General features: G+C 45.5%; 1 protein-coding gene across 1 annotated transcript in view; it reads right to left on the bottom strand.

Annotated features, from left to right (window-relative positions):
* Positions 1 to 11,139: 11,139 nt before the first annotated feature.
* LOC110468659 (uncharacterized) overlaps positions 11,140 to 17,918 on the bottom strand; it is a 65,021-nt gene continuing 58,242 nt past the window's right edge. Inside the window, exons 5-6 of the mRNA XM_077783775.1 lie at positions 14,256 to 14,495; positions 11,140 to 11,382 (exon numbers count right to left, since the gene is read on the bottom strand). Coding sequence (XP_077639901.1) covers positions 11,292 to 11,382; positions 14,256 to 14,495 — 331 coding nt within the window. The 3' untranslated portion in view covers positions 11,140 to 11,291. The remainder of the gene's footprint in view (positions 11,383 to 14,255; positions 14,496 to 17,918) is intronic.

Raw genomic sequence — 17,918 nt, 5'->3', positions numbered from 1 at the left:
TGAATCAAATTACTTAGATGTGTTTTCAAATCACACAGAAGTATCATAATTCTTCTGAGACTTTTTGTTGTTGCTGCTGCTGCTCTTCTTCCTTTTTCTTCCTTTTGTTGCTGTTCTTCTTCCTTTTTCAAAACACTTTTTGGAGTGGGTGGATACATGGTTGGTGTGACTATGCCTAGACCATGGCCGAGTAAGCTTTCTTGCTGACTATGGATTTCAGTTTCCCCAGTTTTGATATGCTTCCCCTTTAGGAAGCCCAGAAAAACAAAACTCCTTTCTCTTGGCTTGAATGTCTCGCTGCTGGTTTTCGTGGCAGGGATGCTCATCTCAATTACACTGTGGTCAGCAGCATTCAGTGCCTCACTGATCGTCACTTGTCAAGCAAGCTCCTGTGTGGCACAGAAGGCTGTGGAGAGTCTGAAGGATCTCCACCACAGTGCTTGGAAGGGGCTGCTTCCAGGAGTCATTTCAAATGTTGAGAAATCTCATCTCCAAACCTTGTCCTCACATGACATATGACCAATTTCTGCACAAAGATCTGCAGTTGACTTTTATTACAGCTCTGATTTAGCTGCTTCTTTGATTTATCACAACAATGCACATTCAATATCTTTCTTCTGATGCAGAGGCCAGAAATATAACTCTACGCATATGTTTGTATTCTGAGGACTTCGGATTTCGCAGATTCAGAAACTCATTCATAGAATCACAGCATTTAAGGCCAGAAGGAACCAAGGGAACATCTGGTATGACTTCCTATATTTCAAAGCCATTCAGTTGCAGTCAATTAGCCCAGTACCAAGCCCAGTAGCTTTGCTGCATCTTCCAGAAAAACATCCATCTCCGGACATACCAATATATTGGAATATGAACACATCAGAAGTTGGAGACTCAGCAAATTACTTGATTTTGAACCTCACATTAATTTAAAAATGTTCTTCATTTCTAATCCACTTTTTTTTGGTTTCACATGGGGCCATCAGTTTTTTCTCTGTTCCATAACTGAATGGCATTGCCTGGCGCCCTACATCCTTCAAAGAGTTGGAGTTGGGTTTTTATTAAAATGCTGACATCTGGACAAAAAAGCTGATATATCAGAAGTATTTGTGAGTCAATTTTACTTCAGTTTTAGCTATTTAAAAACTTTTTGCACTGTTGTTTGCATTATCATTTGTCCTTAACTAATACAGAAAAAATTCACTTGGGATATTAAAAAAAATATTTTTCAAAATACTTTCATTTAAAAAAATGAAGAGAAATTGAACTTGCTGATGTAAAAACCAGACAGACATTTCTTACTGAAACAAGGGCTCTGACCAGCCTTGCCAAAGGACTTCTGAACACTTCACCCATCTCTTTGCACAGATGTATTGTACATTACTACACTCTCCCCATTCCATTTAGACATGGAGATAGATCTGTGTTTCACACCATCAAGGCATATTTTCCATCTTTGAAACTCCTGATCCTGAAGAGCTTGATCATGGTAGTAGCTTGTCCTTCTGGCTATTTGTCAAGGACATACTTTTCTCACCATTGCAAATTTACACCAGAAGCTTTTAAGTTTTGCTTCCTTCCCCTTTCTAAGTGGGCAGAAATTTTAATGATATACAAACGGCCTTCTGAAAGAAGCTCATTTAAATTTTCATTTTCTGAACTCTATGACTTATGCACTCCATTCAAGTGTCTTTGGTTTTCATTAATTTTAGAGTACCCAATAAATAGCAGTGGAAGAATGAGTAAGCATAAGATACTTGTCTCACATGGATTTCTCCATCTTTTGCAGTACAAGAAATTCAAGAAAGCTGCTGTTTGGGCTGAGGAATGCAATATCTGGACACTGGCAGGGAGAAATGTCAGTGGAATGTGGGTGCCACCTATCCACTGTGTTGCTAATATTGTAGGTTTTACCTCTGGGCCTGAATAGCCACGCCATCTGTGTGGCTGCAAGTTGTGCTCTGAACTTGTTTTGGAGAGCTGCTGAGTGATTCTAAGGACTTACAGCTAAGGAATGTAGCTGTGTCTCACAATGCACTGTTTAAAAGCATCTAGGCTGGGGCTGTTGGCCCCCCAGGAACCACAGAGTGTGGAAGGGGGAGAATATAATCAATATTAATAGCACCAGCTTTGGAGGTCTCCATCAGTGAGGACAATGCCAGCATGCAAGCTGTGGAGCAAACCAAAGAACAGTCCCTTTGCTCGAGGACAACCACGAGACAGATGTACCTGAACACACAGGCATGGCCAGTTACTGCACCTTTTTTGAAGGCTTCTGGAAATGAGCTATCAATTCCTTGGTGTAATTTTGGCAACTGAGAGTATCCAAAAGGCTAAGAAAATGAGATTTTCTCTGAAACTACATTTTTACTGGTGGGAGGAGAGCCTTTGGACAGAGGCACCCTGGTTGCTTGTAAAAAACTAGAAGAATGTAAAGTCTGTCACAAAGCCTGTAATTTCTGGAAGATTCTGACTTCCTTCTTTATGGGTTTTAACGCTGTTCCATCATTTATGAAATAGTTACACATCCCATGCTGCTGATATATGACCCCCTCCCCTATGGATTCTGCCAGTTTTACTGGGAAGGAGCTGAAGTCCAAAATAAAATTAGAGGACAGGAAGGACTGAGCCACAGGGGAAGCCTCTGGTAAAGGAAGGAGTTATTCTGCCTTCCTTTAGCCACACTTACTCTCTCTTCGAGTCTTGCAACAGCCATGGTAGACAATAGCAAGCTGGCCAGAATAGTGACCCACTCCTGTAGATCTCCAAATATCAAAAGCATTTTGGTGTGGGTGTGCAGGCTCAGCCTCTCCTTCACTGAAAAAAAAAAAAAAAAAGGAAAAAAAGGAAAAAAAGAAAAAAGGCATTAACACTGCTGTGAGGGAGCCAAAGGTGATTTTTATTTTTTTCTTGGCCCTCTTGCTACTTCTGTGGGAACCCAGCAGCATTGTTTCCAGAAGGCTTGGTCTCTGTCACCCAAGTGTTTGGCATGTTTGGGGACACCCTTACTATTTCCCTTTCCTCCCCTGCAGAAGAGTCCAACTCAGCTTTGACCACAAAACCCAGGAGGCCTTGGAGTTTGTCTAAAACAAAAGAAAAAGATTGCGAAAGGCAGTGGTGTCAAATAATGCTTCCATTTAGTAGGAATTTTGCTCCCCTTGCATTCCCAGGCAGCACCTGCTGTGTGAGGCTCTTGGCCAGCTCCTCTGAGCCTCTGTGGTAAAACAAACAAAAACAGCAGGGAAAAAAATTCCTCTTTATAACGCCTGTTATCCTCAGGCTACCTTCCAACACTGCCTTGCCTCCCCATGTTGACTGTACTCTCCAGGGAAACAGGCTACTACGGGGCCAGAAAGCCTTGTGCAAATGGGCAGTTGAGCAACGGAGGAAGAGACCCTGTCTTATTGAAAACAAGACTGTTTTCCTTCTCTTCCTTCATGCCTAAATGCAGAAGGGTCCTGATTGTTGTCCCTGCCAAAAGAAAAAAAAATAATAAAAAGAAAAAAGGAAAACACCCTGACATCTCATTACTTCCATAGCAAAAGCAATTAGGAATTATCCTGCATTAGTGGAAAATAGGGCTGGGAAGGGATGGGCATCCTGGCTGGAGGGGCAGGGGAACATATCTTTGTAGATGTTTATAGTCCTCTGTTCAGCCCTTTTTATCTACTCTTCCTTCTTACATGTCTTAGCATTCCAAGTCTCTTCAGGAGTTGTTTTCTGTTTCGAAGTATAGTGGAACTGGCTGTGCTGGAGGTTATTCATGTTTGTCTGGGGACTAGCACAAATGGCCCACCTGATTTTTACCTGCTCAGTCTTCAGCTCTGCCACACCACCAGTGTTGCTGGTGGGGGCTTGTGCAACCTTCAGGAACCAGGTTAACCTCTCACAAGAGTTTGACAACACCTTTCTCACCTCACACTTCCCCTGCAATCCCTCCTTGCTCGGCACATGCTCACTTGAGGAAGGAAAAAGTTTTGATCCTACCTTAAGGCAACAACTTTACCTTAAGCTAAATAGCCCTGGGACAGAGATTCACAGGCTGCTTTGATCCCCTGGCCTGACCTCAGGAGTTGTAGGCATCACTTAAATTTCTGTAAGCAGAAAGCTTAAGTCTCCCATTAACACTGGAATTTCCATGAGTGCCACTGCAGAAGAAAGTCCCAAGCCACCTGCCATAGTCCACTGCTCATGCTCACAGAGGCAAACATCCCATCCCTAGAGCATGTCCTCACCACTGGGGTCTTCACTAAACAGCCTCCCCAGATTGTGATTCCTTCTCCTGATCCCTTTTCTCCTATATCCCTAAAGCCAAGCACGGCACATCGGCTTTTCCCGTGACTTTGCGATTTCAGGCCAGAGTTAGCATTGAAGTGGCCAGAATGGTGCAAGGAGCCTGGATAATTACTGCTGGAATTGTGCTGCATAGGCCCCGTGTAACAAACTTGCCTCAAATAACCCAGCTTGAATGTCAGAGTCCGTGCCGTATTGTGTTTCACATTGTGGCTGTGGGAGTGCTTCCCCAGCAGGAATCAGGGTAACAAATCCCTTGCTCTCGCAGGAGGGCCCCATAAAATGAATGATTCTGGATCTCACGCTCCTGAGGAGGTCTCGCTTACTCCAGCAGTTGCTGCTCATAGTGGGAGCGACCATAGGGGACAGAATGAGGGAAGGGTGGTTTGGCAGGCTTTGCTGTATCATCAGCCCAGTGTCAGAGCAGGAAGGAGCACCAGGGCTCTGCTCTCCCCTCCAATCTATACTTTTGCATAGATGTTAAACTAAAAAGAAATAAAAAAAAAACAAACAGAGAGTGGATAAACCCTGAGGCTTAGATTGAATCAAATGTATCTGCTTGAAATCCTGCATGGCTGCTGGTATAGGAGACTCTCAGTTTCTCTCAGCTCAGACTTACCTGTGAGCAGCACCAATGTCAGTACGTTTATGGGGTGGAAAAAAATGAGACATGCTTGCTCCATGAGCACCATGCCAAACCCCCCTGCTTCCTCTTGGAGAAGCTTATAGCATCCCCTCTGCCAAGTCCTGTGGCTCAACATCCAGCACAGTTGCCTCTCCATCCACATCAGAAACCTGAACTCCCCCACTTCTCCTTGGGAGAGGGAGTTCAGTTCCCTGAACTATCTCCAGTCTCTTCTTATCTTGCTTTCCTTGTCAGCCAGTGAACTGTGAAGTGACAGCAGAGAAAAAAATGAACTCTGACCTCATTTTTCCCCCCTACAATTAGCCAGAACTGTGCCTTTTATTTTTTTTTTCCTCCCCACTTTTTAAATGATTAATAAGACAACTTGGTCCTTAGCTTCTGCAGTGAGGCGAGTGTGCTGACAAAGCACTGCAATGCCTCTTCCAGGTCACCCGGCAGCAGGCCATGCCTTTATGAAAACATAAAAATTGGAGGGACTATTTGAAGAATTTGGAGACTGAGACACTGGAATTTCACCCTTCAGACCCTGGCAACTGCATGTCTGTGGTGGTCTCTGAGCCCCAGCGACTGCCATGGAAAGGAGTAACTACTTAACCGCAACCTGCAAGCTGTGAAAAACAGACTTTTTCATTTCTTATTATGTTTCCTTTAAATATGCAGCTACTGCACTTTACCTGCTTCATGTGGTGATGGCCTCGGGCTGTGCAGCAAGATGGATGCAGTGGCAGAAAACAGATCTGTAAGCAGTATCAGTGGCAATGCACACTGCTTGCCCACTCCTGCTCATTCTGAGCCTGAGCATCACTCTTCCATGTGTGCTCATCTGTCTCTTGAGCTTCCAAAGTTCCTGTTGCAGTCGGGAGTAGGGAATTAAGGCCAGGTGGAGCTTATTCATTTAGATAATCTCCTATTTTTGTGCCTTCTTTATGCCACCTGTTACATCTGGAGACAGAAAAAGCCTCTGTGCACTCCCAGGCATTGCCAGGGTAGGAAGAACTCATTCCAGAAGGATGCTTCTGAGGGGGCAGGCAGGGGAAGGACCTTCACCAGCACAGGCATAAATGGACAAAGCACTGAAAAGCAACACTGGAAGGAACAATTTAGCATTGGCCTCTGGTTGATGGATTAACAACTGGATTGGCTTTCTCCCCTAACAGCAGGTAGTGCCTGCCCTCCAGTCCTGTCAGCTGGAAAGCATCACTTAAGAAGCTGCTTTCCACACTGCTCCCAGCAGACTCCTCTGTATCGCTGGGACTTGAGAAAACCAATGACAGGCCAATACATGCAATACATTCAAGACATTTTAAAAGCAGACAAGCGTTCCAGTGGAGTTTGTCAAGCTGCAGGGCTACTGCCGAAGGGGTAGTGGGGTAAGAGGTTTTTTGAAAGCATCCTTGGCATGTTAGAGAAATAATTTGCCCTTAGCTATATCTGTGGAGTGGCGTATAGCACAAACGATGTGATTCTTGTCCTTCCATGATGTTCTTGTGTATCAGTTGTGGGTCACTTAGTGGGAAGAGAAGGCCTTGCTCTTGGCTAAGGGACAGCAGTGGAACTGCCAGAGGGACTCTGAGCAGAGTAGAAGGCAGTAGGTGAGCATCGAGTCTCTTCAAGAGCCACAAATGCAATGGCAAGCCCTTCATTTGCACCTTTTGATACCATCCAGAGGGTAAAATGAATTTCAAAGCTGCAGCACTTGCTGAAAGTGGTGTATTCTGGAATCAAGGCTCTTGTGGTTTCACCTAAAGATGATCTACCCCATAGGCTTTTGGTGGCCTTGGTTTAGTCTGTTCCATCCCTTACTTCTGGGTGACAGGGCCTGCATTAGACCCCACAGCCTCTCTCCACCTTTCTGCCCTTGGTGCTAACCAGCTCCAAAGTGGAGTGTTTCCCTGCCCTTTCCAGGAGGCCTCCCCAGCTCTTTCAACCTTTCTCACAAGAGCTGTTATCTGTCCAGATGTGTGTGAGGGGGAGGATTCCAAGAGAAGCCTTCTTCATTACCTCCAACAAACACTCCCTTTTCTTTGGCAGATGCTTCCCACTCCTCTCACGGTGCAGCTGGGACAGGGAGAAGATGTCAATATTTATGGGGCTGGTAGATATGATCTTCAGTGTGGCCATGGAAAAGGAACAAAAACAGTTGCTGTCCCTGGACAAGCTCTTTGAACTGTCAGAGATGTTCTGCTAGTTCATGTATGCCCCTTAATAAGCAAAAACTCCCATACAATTGTTTAGCAAATGCTAGTTTCTAGTCATCATTATGACCTTTTTTACTGTAGTACCTCCCAGAAACGAGTCCGATTGGGCTCCTGCCATGCTATGCAATCTTCAAGCTGCCAGGGAGGCTGAATTCCTTTCTCTAGGAGTTGACAGTCCAAATAAACAAGGCAGACAAAGGAGAGGAGGGGAAACAGAAGCTCAGGGGAGGTGAAGTGAGTTGTCCAAGGTCACGCAGCAGGTCAGTGCCAAAGCTGGGAGCAGAACCCATGCTGCCAGCTCTTGCTCTCAAGTCCTATCTCCCAGGGGAAGACTGCGCCAAAATAATTTATGAGACAAAGAATTTCTATCACATCCCTCCTGGCACCATGAAGTTCTTCAGCTTGTGCAAATAAAGCACAGCCAGATAAAGAAGCAGCTGGGCACTAGTTATATTTTGGTTTGCTAGGTCTTTGTTTCTTCATATGTTAGAAAAATTCATTACCAGCTAAAATGAACATCTGGGTAGAAGTATCAGAGTCAAGGAAGAAGATTGCTTTGGGGCACTGACCTGCAGATCTGTGTGGTGGAAGTCAGGGTTGGATGGTATCTGCTGGAAGAAAATTGCTGACTCGCACCTCCTAATCCAGCATGGTTCAGAGATGAGATGCCCTTCTGCTGCACACTGGCACTGACACCACATTGGAGGTACCAACAAACAACCTGGGCAGAAGGGAGAAGGGAGAAAGTCAGCTGAGATAAACAGCTCTGCTCCATCATGGTTTTCCTATGGAGTGAAGTGAAGAAGCTGATGAGGCTTCTATGAGGCAACTTCTGCGAGGGCAACCAGGCAATAGACCTGGAATCTTCATCTGGTTTCAGAGCATGGTAGAGGTGATGTAGCTGCTGCCTGCAGGGAGATGATAATCTTGGGACTCACCTCACCCTCTCTCCCCTGAGAAGGAGGGAAAAAACAACAAGGAAGCAAAGCAGCCTCCTTAATGACTCGCTTGTTCTTTGAGGCAGAGCTGTAGAACCTAGTGCTCTCTCAGTCCCACTGGAGGCATCACTACTTTCATGCCCCATAATTGATCTTTCATCTCTTTCTCAGGAAATAGAGGGTCCTTCTGTACACAGCATCCATCCAGGTGCATGCACTTCACCATCAAAATGGTATCAGCCTGCTCTCCCTCAAGCAACAACTCTGGCTGGTTTGTCCTTATGCTGTGGTGGTAGGGAAGGAGGGCTGGAGGCTGGACTAGGACATCTGATATGTGTATGGAAGGGCTGTCACGCTCAGACTCAAGCCCTGAAGTCCCTGTATCGCCTGTGCTATGAAGCAGTAATCTGCTTGAAACTAAACTCCCTTTCATCCTGTCAGTGTTGCCCTACAGGGACCACAAATCTGAGATGTGCTATGGCACTATGGGTTTGGGAAGCTGAAGTAGTGACCATTCTTGCTTTTGCACTTGGCTCATTAACAGATGTTAAACATAAGAATGTTCACTGCCACTTCCCTCTTGCCCCTCAATTGCTTTTCTTGCAGTTCAAGATGGGCCTTATCTCCATGGCAGGGCTAGGCAGGTGGAAGCTGCTCATGCCATCCTGGCTAGCTGAAATGCCAATGGCTGATTTTTTAAATTGTCTGGAAATGGTTCATTATCTTCTGCATAATGTTTTGTTGGTCGGATGCTTGAGTGCTGTAAGGACACGTGCCAACCATGCACTGGGTGGTCCTGATGCCCTCATACCTTCCTCAGCCCATCCAAGCCTCACTAATTTCTCAGGGCAAGACAAGGACCATGGCAGCATCTGCAGGAACATATGGTAGTAGATCAGCACCGGAATAGGAAAGACAGCCCAAGAGGAAATATTGGATGTCTTTGCATAGAAGAGCACTCATATCAGAAAAAAAAAACCCAACCCCCCCCCCCCCCAAAAAAAAAACCAAAACCAAAAAACAACAGCAACAAAAAACCCCACAAAAAACAGAAGTCACAGAGCTATTTACGTAGCTTGACAGTTTAGTAATGGACTCCTAGAAAGTCTAAGTGTTGTCCCTGAGGTCAGGTTATTGAGTGCCACATCTAACAGAGGGGTTGTCACAGCTGTCCAACATCACCTCACCTCCAGTGGAGCTCATCACAAAAGCTCTGTGTGCTGCCAAATCCAGGCAGTGAAAACTGGCAGGATCTGCTCATTCCATCCTCCATCAGGCTTTGCAGTGGTGACGTCAGTGTGGTCATGCAATGAAAAGTGCTGTACCTTTGATGTTGGTGCCACCAAACTCAGCAGAGAGATTTCTGACTGATCGCTTGTGAATGAGAGCACTTGAAGCTGCTGGCCTGGATGTTTGTTTGAACCTTGCCCAAGTGGGTTTTTGGCCTGTAAATGAGCAGAGCTAACCAGGATCAGAAGGACTGGTTAATCAGCAGGGTCAGAAATTAATGTAAGACAGCATTCCTCAGGGTATTTTGGTGCCTCTACCTCCAGTCAAATCCCAAAGAGGGCAAAGGAATGTGAAAGTTGAAAAAAATGTTGAAAGAACTTTTCAAAATCAATTGAAGAGTCAAGTTAAGTTTGGTTCAAGTCTGAGGCAAAGGCTGGTTATGGGTCTCCATCTGCCAGAGGAGGTTCAAGCCTGGTTCAAACACAATGTCATGGCCACTGGGCAGGAGTAGGAAGTGAGGAAGTAAGAAATTTAAGGTAGTACATTCCGTTTAATCCTTACTGAACATCTGATTGCAAGGGGAAAAATATGTGCTTTAGCAGATCTGCCACTCAGCAGTGTCAGTTCAGTGAAGGACCAAGACACCAGTGGTAGAGCAGGGGTATGAGTTAGCCCCATGCCTTAGCCCCATGGCCAGGGAAAGCCCCTATGACTCCGGCTGTGCCATGCATGGGCAGCCACAGGGCACCCAGGAGGGCGTGAGGCCAGCACAGCTTCAACCCCTCCCATGCAGGAAGGGCAGGGGCCCAAGGCCAAAGGGCTGCTGTGACATTTGAGGTGCTCTAGAAGGACTTCATGGTCACCCACCTGCTGTGCCAACAAATCATCAATCCTCTGTGCTGCCGCCGGTTTCTTGTATGACTCTGGACAAGTTAGTCAGATCTTGTTCTTTTAAGAAGTCCTCAGGACACCATGGAGATACATAAGCAGAAAACTGAAGCTCTCTGACACTGTGGAGATAAGGGAAAGATAACATGTAAGTATGAAGGATGGGAGTTAGGCACAATACTCATTCACCAATCTCAAGGCAAGGTTAAGAACTCTGCTCATTCATGCATTTCTGAATTCTAATAAATGTCCTCTAACAGGAAAGCGAGTGACACTTACAGGTAACCTGAGGTGCTATTTAATTGGGTGTCTTGTAAAATACAAGCAGGCCTTTGGTGTTGCTTTTCCTCCATGCTTCGCTCTTCCTCCCACTTGAAAGAGTTTTAATTGGCCAGAAACAGCAAACAATGACACAGAGAGTGTTTAACCATTAATAAGGGTGGACAGTGGTTAGGGAAGTAGCTAAACACACTAGTTATAGCTAACCAGCTGTCTTCTTGTCTCTGTCTTATTGAGCTTGGGTTGGGTTTTTTTTTGCAAGCTGGCCCTGGTTAAAGTCTTTTCATGAGTTAATGAGCCAGAGGAGAATCATCTTCCCCATGGGCATGTTTCAAGCCTATGGTTCTTGCAGGTTTTCTTGGCTATTGTGTGCAGGAGCACAGCTGTGGTCAGGGTGGTAAATGCTGGCTCTCTGCTGAAGGGCTGCACAGCTGGGCACTGCCCTGCCTCTTCTCTCAGCCTGGCCCCAAGACTGCCTTAGATCTTGGGCAAACTGACTGGTGCTTGGGCAAAGGCAATGTCTGGCCCAGTGCATCATCAGCTTCAGCTGTCAGCAGAAAGAGACATTTCAGACTACTGTCATGCACATCCAGCTGCATAGCTGAACCCAGCTGAGGGCTGCTGGGGACAGAGGCACATTACAGCTTCTCCTGCCATCCTTTACCTCCACCTGGGTCAGTCCCTCCTGGGAAAAGGACTCACAATACTCCTGGCTGATCCTTTGGCTGCATGGGTGTGGCTGCACAGGAAGGAGGACAGCCAGCAGAATTGCTCACAGCAGAGCCACCCCTGGGACTTCCCTCATTTCTCAAAGAAACCATCTCAGAAACATCCCAGGGTCCATACAGTAAAACTCAGCACTAAAGCCTGGAGCCCGGGTTTGTTCTTCAGCCATCTGTTTAGGAATGTCAGCCTGTTAGTAAAACAAAAATAAATAAGGTACTTCGAGATGTTTCTGTATTGTATGTGTATTGATAGTTACATAACAAGAGAGACTGTTGAATATATTGATTAAAAAAAAGTTACAATATCTACATTTGTCAAAGAGCAGGAGTAACGATAGGGGAAGAGGGGCTGAGCAACCCTTTTTGGGTTGGCACTAGAAATTAGCATTTTGGGGAGGGGTCAAAGTCTGTGGTCAGAGAAGTGACTTTAACAAGTGGAGTCTACTGCCTCTCTGCCCCTTGAGTAACAAGCAAGCAGCTTTGAAGACTGATAAAAACAAGTTTTCAGTAAAGTCAGCACTCCCAAGCTCAGGCTAAGCTAAAAGAGGGAAGTTCAGGCCACTTTTTGCTTCTCCCACCAGCCAGGCCACCAGCTGAATCCTGACCTCAGCATGTTTTTGGCAGGTGACAGTTTAAAACCAGGAAGGACAAGCACAGGAATATGAATGCACCAAATGCACCAAGAGTCACCTAAATCCTCCTTTCCAATGTGAACTGAAACCCAAAATCAACCATTTCAAAAATTCCAGCAGAGTTCAGAGCTCTGATATGGTCCATATAGTTTAGAAACTAAAATAAACCTCCTGACTTCTGATTGCATAGAAGACTGAAAGAAATCTCACTTCTTGCCCATGTGAGACTTGCAGTATTGCCAGATAGGAGAAAAAAAGCTACCTTGATTTAACCTATAAGCAGTGTTCAACCTGGGAAAAGCAGGAATCATTCAAAGGAAATATATCTGGGAGGCAAAGTAGTTTAGATGAGGTCCCCTTTATTGATTCTGATCTGCCATGAGGGATGCTTCAGGTACTGGCCCAAACTAGTTGCTATGAGAACTGTTTTCCAAACTTTTGAAAATTTTGTTCCCAGCTTTTCTGTGAGCACCTCAGATCTGCTGCTACTCTTGCCAGAGCTGCTGGACATGGTTGTTTCCTAATGAAGTGATGGAACTTGAGAAGTTGTGCATAAAATGCAAAGGGGCTGATAGGAATAACCCCAAACTGTGCTGAGAATGAAGAAGAATGAGCAAGCCATGTTACACAGATGGACTGGTAGTTCTGTTTTCTCGGAGCTTCACATAAAACACTTAAGATACCTGCAAAACCTAGAAAAGAACACTCAGATGATTTATTAATAGGGTCTCAGGGTCTTTTAACTCCACGTTCTCTATATTCATAATACTGTTACTGGACCTAAAATATTTTTGGTGCAGGACTCCCCAGAGCTGAAACCACAGACAAGGGACTATTTGCATTAGCTGACACAGAAACTCTTTCCCCACCCCCCACCCCCAGTTTTATTTTGGAGAAAGTGGTATTTTCAAGTTAAAAACCTGAAACTCTTTCAAAGGAAACCTCCTGATCACATTGAAGAATGAGCTCATAAAAAGGCCCTGTAGCCTGCACACTGAATTAACCTGACCCCCTGGCATCTGCTGGCTTCCAGGCAAGCCTTGGCAGGTGGCTCCCTCTCCTACACCAGTGGAAACTTTCACTTGCTCTCGCTGTACTTTGGGACACAGAGCGGGAACTGGGGAATGCGCTGGAATCCGTCTTTCCCCAAACCACAATGTTTACTGATGCCTTTTCGTTCTAGCTGATAAAACACAAACAGCAAGACCTGCTCCTCTCTCTTCCTCCCTCTGACGGAGGAATGAGCTCAGCACGCCCCGGCGTCTCAGCCAAATCCCGCGGGGGTCATGTAATCGCATTCCTGCTCCGTCTGCCTCAGTTACCCCACTTGGACATGTTATGTCTCCGTGTTTCCTGTTGTGGCATCCTTGGCATTCCCCAGCACACTCCCAGCCATTGCTGGGAGTACATTGCTGCTCCCTGTACGTCACGGCCCAGGGCTCACTGCTGGCACACGTGCAGGCTGGCAGAGGCAGTGGATGCATTCCTGGGATACACAGGTGAAAGCTCCGTCAGGTCCGTTCTGAACCCAGGACCTTCCAGTCCTGGCATATCTGGGGATATGAACGTGTTTGATTCTTTCCTGGGTACCATACTGACAAAAGGAAACCATGGGAGAGTCTGGATTTAGTGCTGATTTTAGGGGATCAATGGGATCAAGAGGGCATTCATCTCCTCATGCAGTTATCTATTGGAAATTTAGTGAGTGTTTTAGAAAGAACACAAAACTTGTGAGTGTTGAAAGCTGTTGTAAAAACACCTCCTAATGAGCAAATTAACTGCAGATTCCCAGATCTCATCAACCAGGGTTCTGCACAAGACCTGAAATGATGAAAAAAATCTATTTTAGGAATGTTTAGGGAACTTCTCAGGACATGATGATTTAATTTCCTTTTTTTCTTTTTTTTTTTTTTTTTTAGTGTGCTGAATATAATATTTTGTGCACTGCTCCAAGTACAGCTTCTGTTCAATACCCAGTGCCTGTGCAGACACACAACGTGGTGAAATATGGTGGGTAGGATCTCTTCTCTGGGGAAGTGTGAGAGAGGAAACTCACTGTGGGAGCATCCCCTTTCAGCTAATATCACTGTCTTGCTTCACAGGTGAAAATATATTAAATACAAACCCCTTGATTTTCAAGGTCCAACTGATCTGTATTCTTGTCCATTTAACTATGTGGCTGAATGAATGACCAATTCATGAGTGATTGGGATAAGAGATGGAAAATGGTGCAAATAAGGACATTGGGCAGAGTACAAAGAATACCATCAATAATATGATATCATTGCCTGTCTTCCAGAAAAAAAATCACATAGATAAAATGCATTATTACAAACTTCCAAAGTATCAACTATTATTTTCCATTAGAACTCAAAAATGTCTTTGGGTCTGTCTGCAAAATATTCATGAGTTGTTGTCTTTTTACTTGCCTGGTTGCATCCTGTCCTGGGCCACATCCTTCAGTCAGAGATGGCTGTGTTTGTGGATGGGTAGGCTGTTTCCTCATCTCGTCCCCATGTAGGTCTCTGGTCCTGTTTTTGTGTTTCTGGTCCTCTTTTGGTGCTGCACAGATGATGGGAGATATAGTGACTTTAGCCTGGAAACAGGCAGGAGTGGGCTGTGTTGCAGCCGCAGTGATGCTCCCTGTGTTGTCTTCCATCATGGAAAATCTGAAAAATGAATTTTAAAGGGGGAAAAACAGTCAAATGGAGTGGACAGAGGAGGTCTGGCTTAAACAGGGAAGGTGCAGCTCAACCCTACTTGCCATGGACATGCCTGAGGGTAGCCAGGGACAGACACATGAAAATCACAATAAACATTGGGCAGAAAGAAGGGAGACACCATTGTTTGGATCCTTCCCTCACATCCTGCTCCTGTTTGTACAGTCCCCATAATGACACATGTATCTTGGCCTGCTGGAGTTTAGACTTGGGTGTATGTGTGCTTTGGGCACTGAGTTCAGAGCCCAAAATTAGAAAGAGGAAGAAAAGAAAACACTTTTCCAACACCACTTAGCTGGAACGAAAGCATTTCTGCTACCCTGTCTGACACCCTGGCTGGCAAGAGCACCCACTGGGTCCCAGCCCCACTGCCCAGGCAAACAGCCAGCCTCTCCTCACCCAGGAGAGCAATAAATTATTGCTTGTGTGGCACAGCAGGGACCCAGTCCCACCACGCACACTGGAAGAAGCAGACCCCAGCCTTCCTAATGCCCATGCAGAGCAGCTGGGAAACCTGGAAATATAAAAGCAAGCCAGAGGCCGGCAGAATAACCTGTTCCCAAAACCACTGTGAGATGCTCAGCCTCAGGAGCTTTAACAGTCCTAGAGCTGTAAAGTGCTGGAGGAGAAAGGTTTACCTGGGCTGTGGGCTCGCCAGCTCTGCAGGGCTGCCCCAGCAAAGCCCTGCCCTACAGTGAGAGCTGGCAACAGGGAACCCCACAGTGGGTGAGGAGGGTCTTTGGGAGGTTGGGGGACCTGGAAGAAGCTTATGACTAGCTGCTAGGCATTTAGAGTAGCAGAAGTAATTGCTCAAAATCTCATTTGTACCTTGAAATTGTTCTGGTGTCCAAGCTGATCATCAGCCAGTGAAAAACTATGCCAAAATCTGAATCAGAAAGGGGGGCTTTGGTAGGAAGGAAAAATCAAAAACAAATCTGTCCCTTCTGTTCACATCTCCTGGAGGTGAAGGTGAGAAGCTGCTAAAGGGCTCAAGCAGAAGTGTAGCTATTGCAGAGAAGTTCAACTGGACCCAGCAGTGTGATGGGGCAGGGACCATCCTCCTGCCCCATCTCCTCCACCTGCAAACTCCCAGCAGATGGCTGAGGCTGAGGACACATGCAGATGCAGAAGGCTGCAAGAATTACATGGATTTTGCTGACTTGGGCTCCAGCAGCTCTGGTTTTCCTCATCAAACCTTGAGAAAACACACTGCCCTGCAGTTGCATGAGTAGCATTGGAACAATCAGTGTGGAGTTTTGTGGAAGGTGAGGGAGACGTAGGTACAACTTAATCTGATATTTGTTTGATATATTCCTTTGATATAGCCAGTGATTATAAATCTCGTAAGATACTGTTAATGGCCTAATTAGCCTTACCACAGGAGTCTTTGAAAATAACACTGCAGGGGTGATGTCAGCTTTACTTTAAACTTAAGTGTATACTGAATATCTGTGGCATGAACAGAAGCATCAGGACACCAAAAAGGCAATGTCAAGCCCTCACAGGTTAGGGAGTTAGAGCTTTGAGATGTGTGTTGCATATGTCTCATTTCAAGTTGCCAAGTGCAAGACTTGAGGGATTGCATGTGTGAAGGTTGTCAGCCTTTTGGACTGGAGCTGGGGCCAGCCAGAGCTATGCTGAATATGCATAAAGAGCAACAAAAAAGCTAATCAGGAAAGTTGAAATTTATATAGTTCTTGCTAGGTAACACAAGGAGTGGCTACACTTCTGATGATCTCTTGCTGCCTTATTTCCCTCCCTCTGAAATTAGGATGATGGTTTGCTCTTATCTCACAGGTAAGCCACAAAGATACATTCATTAAAGTCTGCATAATGTTTGTAAAGGATGCAGACGCTGGGATGAGACCCTCACAGAAACACCCAGAAACTAAAGCCTAAGTTAAGACAATATTTTCTAAGTGGGAGACATCCATCTTGTGACAATGTTTAGTTACAGTGACTGTTATCTCTGCAATGCCAGTCAAGCCACTAAATCATTGCATTTGATGGATGCTGGGGCAGCACGGCCTCAATTGCTCATTGTCAGGCTGATACAAAGGTCACAGCTTTGCTAAGCTTTGGATCAAAATCCAAAACAGTTCCTGTCACGTCCCTCAGGTTTGAAAGAACAATAAATTTACTAATTTAGCTTTCGTGTTGGGTAGTAGTTGGTGCCACCTTTATCTGTTTCTCCTGAGAAAATAAACCCAGCATCCCCATCCCCAAAGGAGCACCGTGATGCTGCAGCATGCTGTTAACCTTCACAGCATAAGACAAAGGCTTTGGGGGAGAGGTGAAGGAGGGCAGGATTTTGTGGGATGACTCAAAGGCTCTGCAACACCTCCCTTGCTGAATGCCTTTGTGGAAGTGCTTGTGTGCCTCTGAGCTTTGTGAGGAGTGATGGTGCTTGAGAATCAGCCCCTGGATGCCCATTGGAGCCTGCCACAGCTGTGGCTCAGTGGCAAGGACACTGTTATTGAAACAACAGAATAAAAAGGGATTGCTCTTTTAGGGTGATAACTGTAGGATGGTTTCAAAAAAGATGCAAGAAGTAGGCACAGATAAACCATCTCTGATTCTAGCTTGTAATACCAAAATACCTTTTTTTTTTTTTAAATTTACTTTCCCAGCTTTGGTTAACAGGTGCTACTATGAGGTTGTTGACACCATTGTTGCCTAAACACATACACCCCCTATTTTCTTTTGAATCTGGATGTATTCTTGGAGGAGCGCAACGGGATCACTGAACCACATAACACACCCAGACTGGAGATGGACAGAAGGGGTGAGAATGAAGCCAGAGGAGGAGTGGATGGGATGGGGGTGATGAGAGACTGATGCCTATGAGAAGGTTCAGTTGTGGCAGAAATGGAGGAAGCACTGTGGACTTTATTCTCTGTCTGCGGGAACATCAACATTGAAATCTCTGCTTGGATCTGGATTTGTTGACACAAAATCCAGTGCCCAAATGTGGGGGGTTGGAAACAGTTTACCTGTTACATTGCCAGTGCTATCTCAGGAACACAACTCCACAGGCTGGAGCAGTTGTAGTATATCTGTCTGTCTCTTATCTAGTGTGTAACCTCCTGGACTGAAGACATAATGTACTGTCTATCCCTTCTGTGATAAATATAAAGCATATAAAACACACACATACACACACACACAATCCCAGGCCAAAAATTCCCTTAGGGGAACACACTGTGACTAGATAAGAAGGTACAAGCTGGCATGTAGTTACCTCTTTGCTTCCTAACTGGGACACTCAGGGAAGGGTGGAGTTAGTTTTGGTGTGGGCCACAGGAGAAGGGGTAAAGAGATGTCATGGGATGGATTGCAAGATAAAGGAAGAGTCATGGAAAGAGACAGCTC

This window comes from Lonchura striata, chromosome 6 (genome assembly GCF_046129695.1).
Source record: "Lonchura striata isolate bLonStr1 chromosome 6, bLonStr1.mat, whole genome shotgun sequence".
Lineage (NCBI taxonomy): Eukaryota > Metazoa > Chordata > Aves > Passeriformes > Estrildidae > Lonchura > Lonchura striata.
Note: the sequence above shows the minus strand (reverse complement) of the source record. Positions and strands in the feature narration are given on the sequence as shown.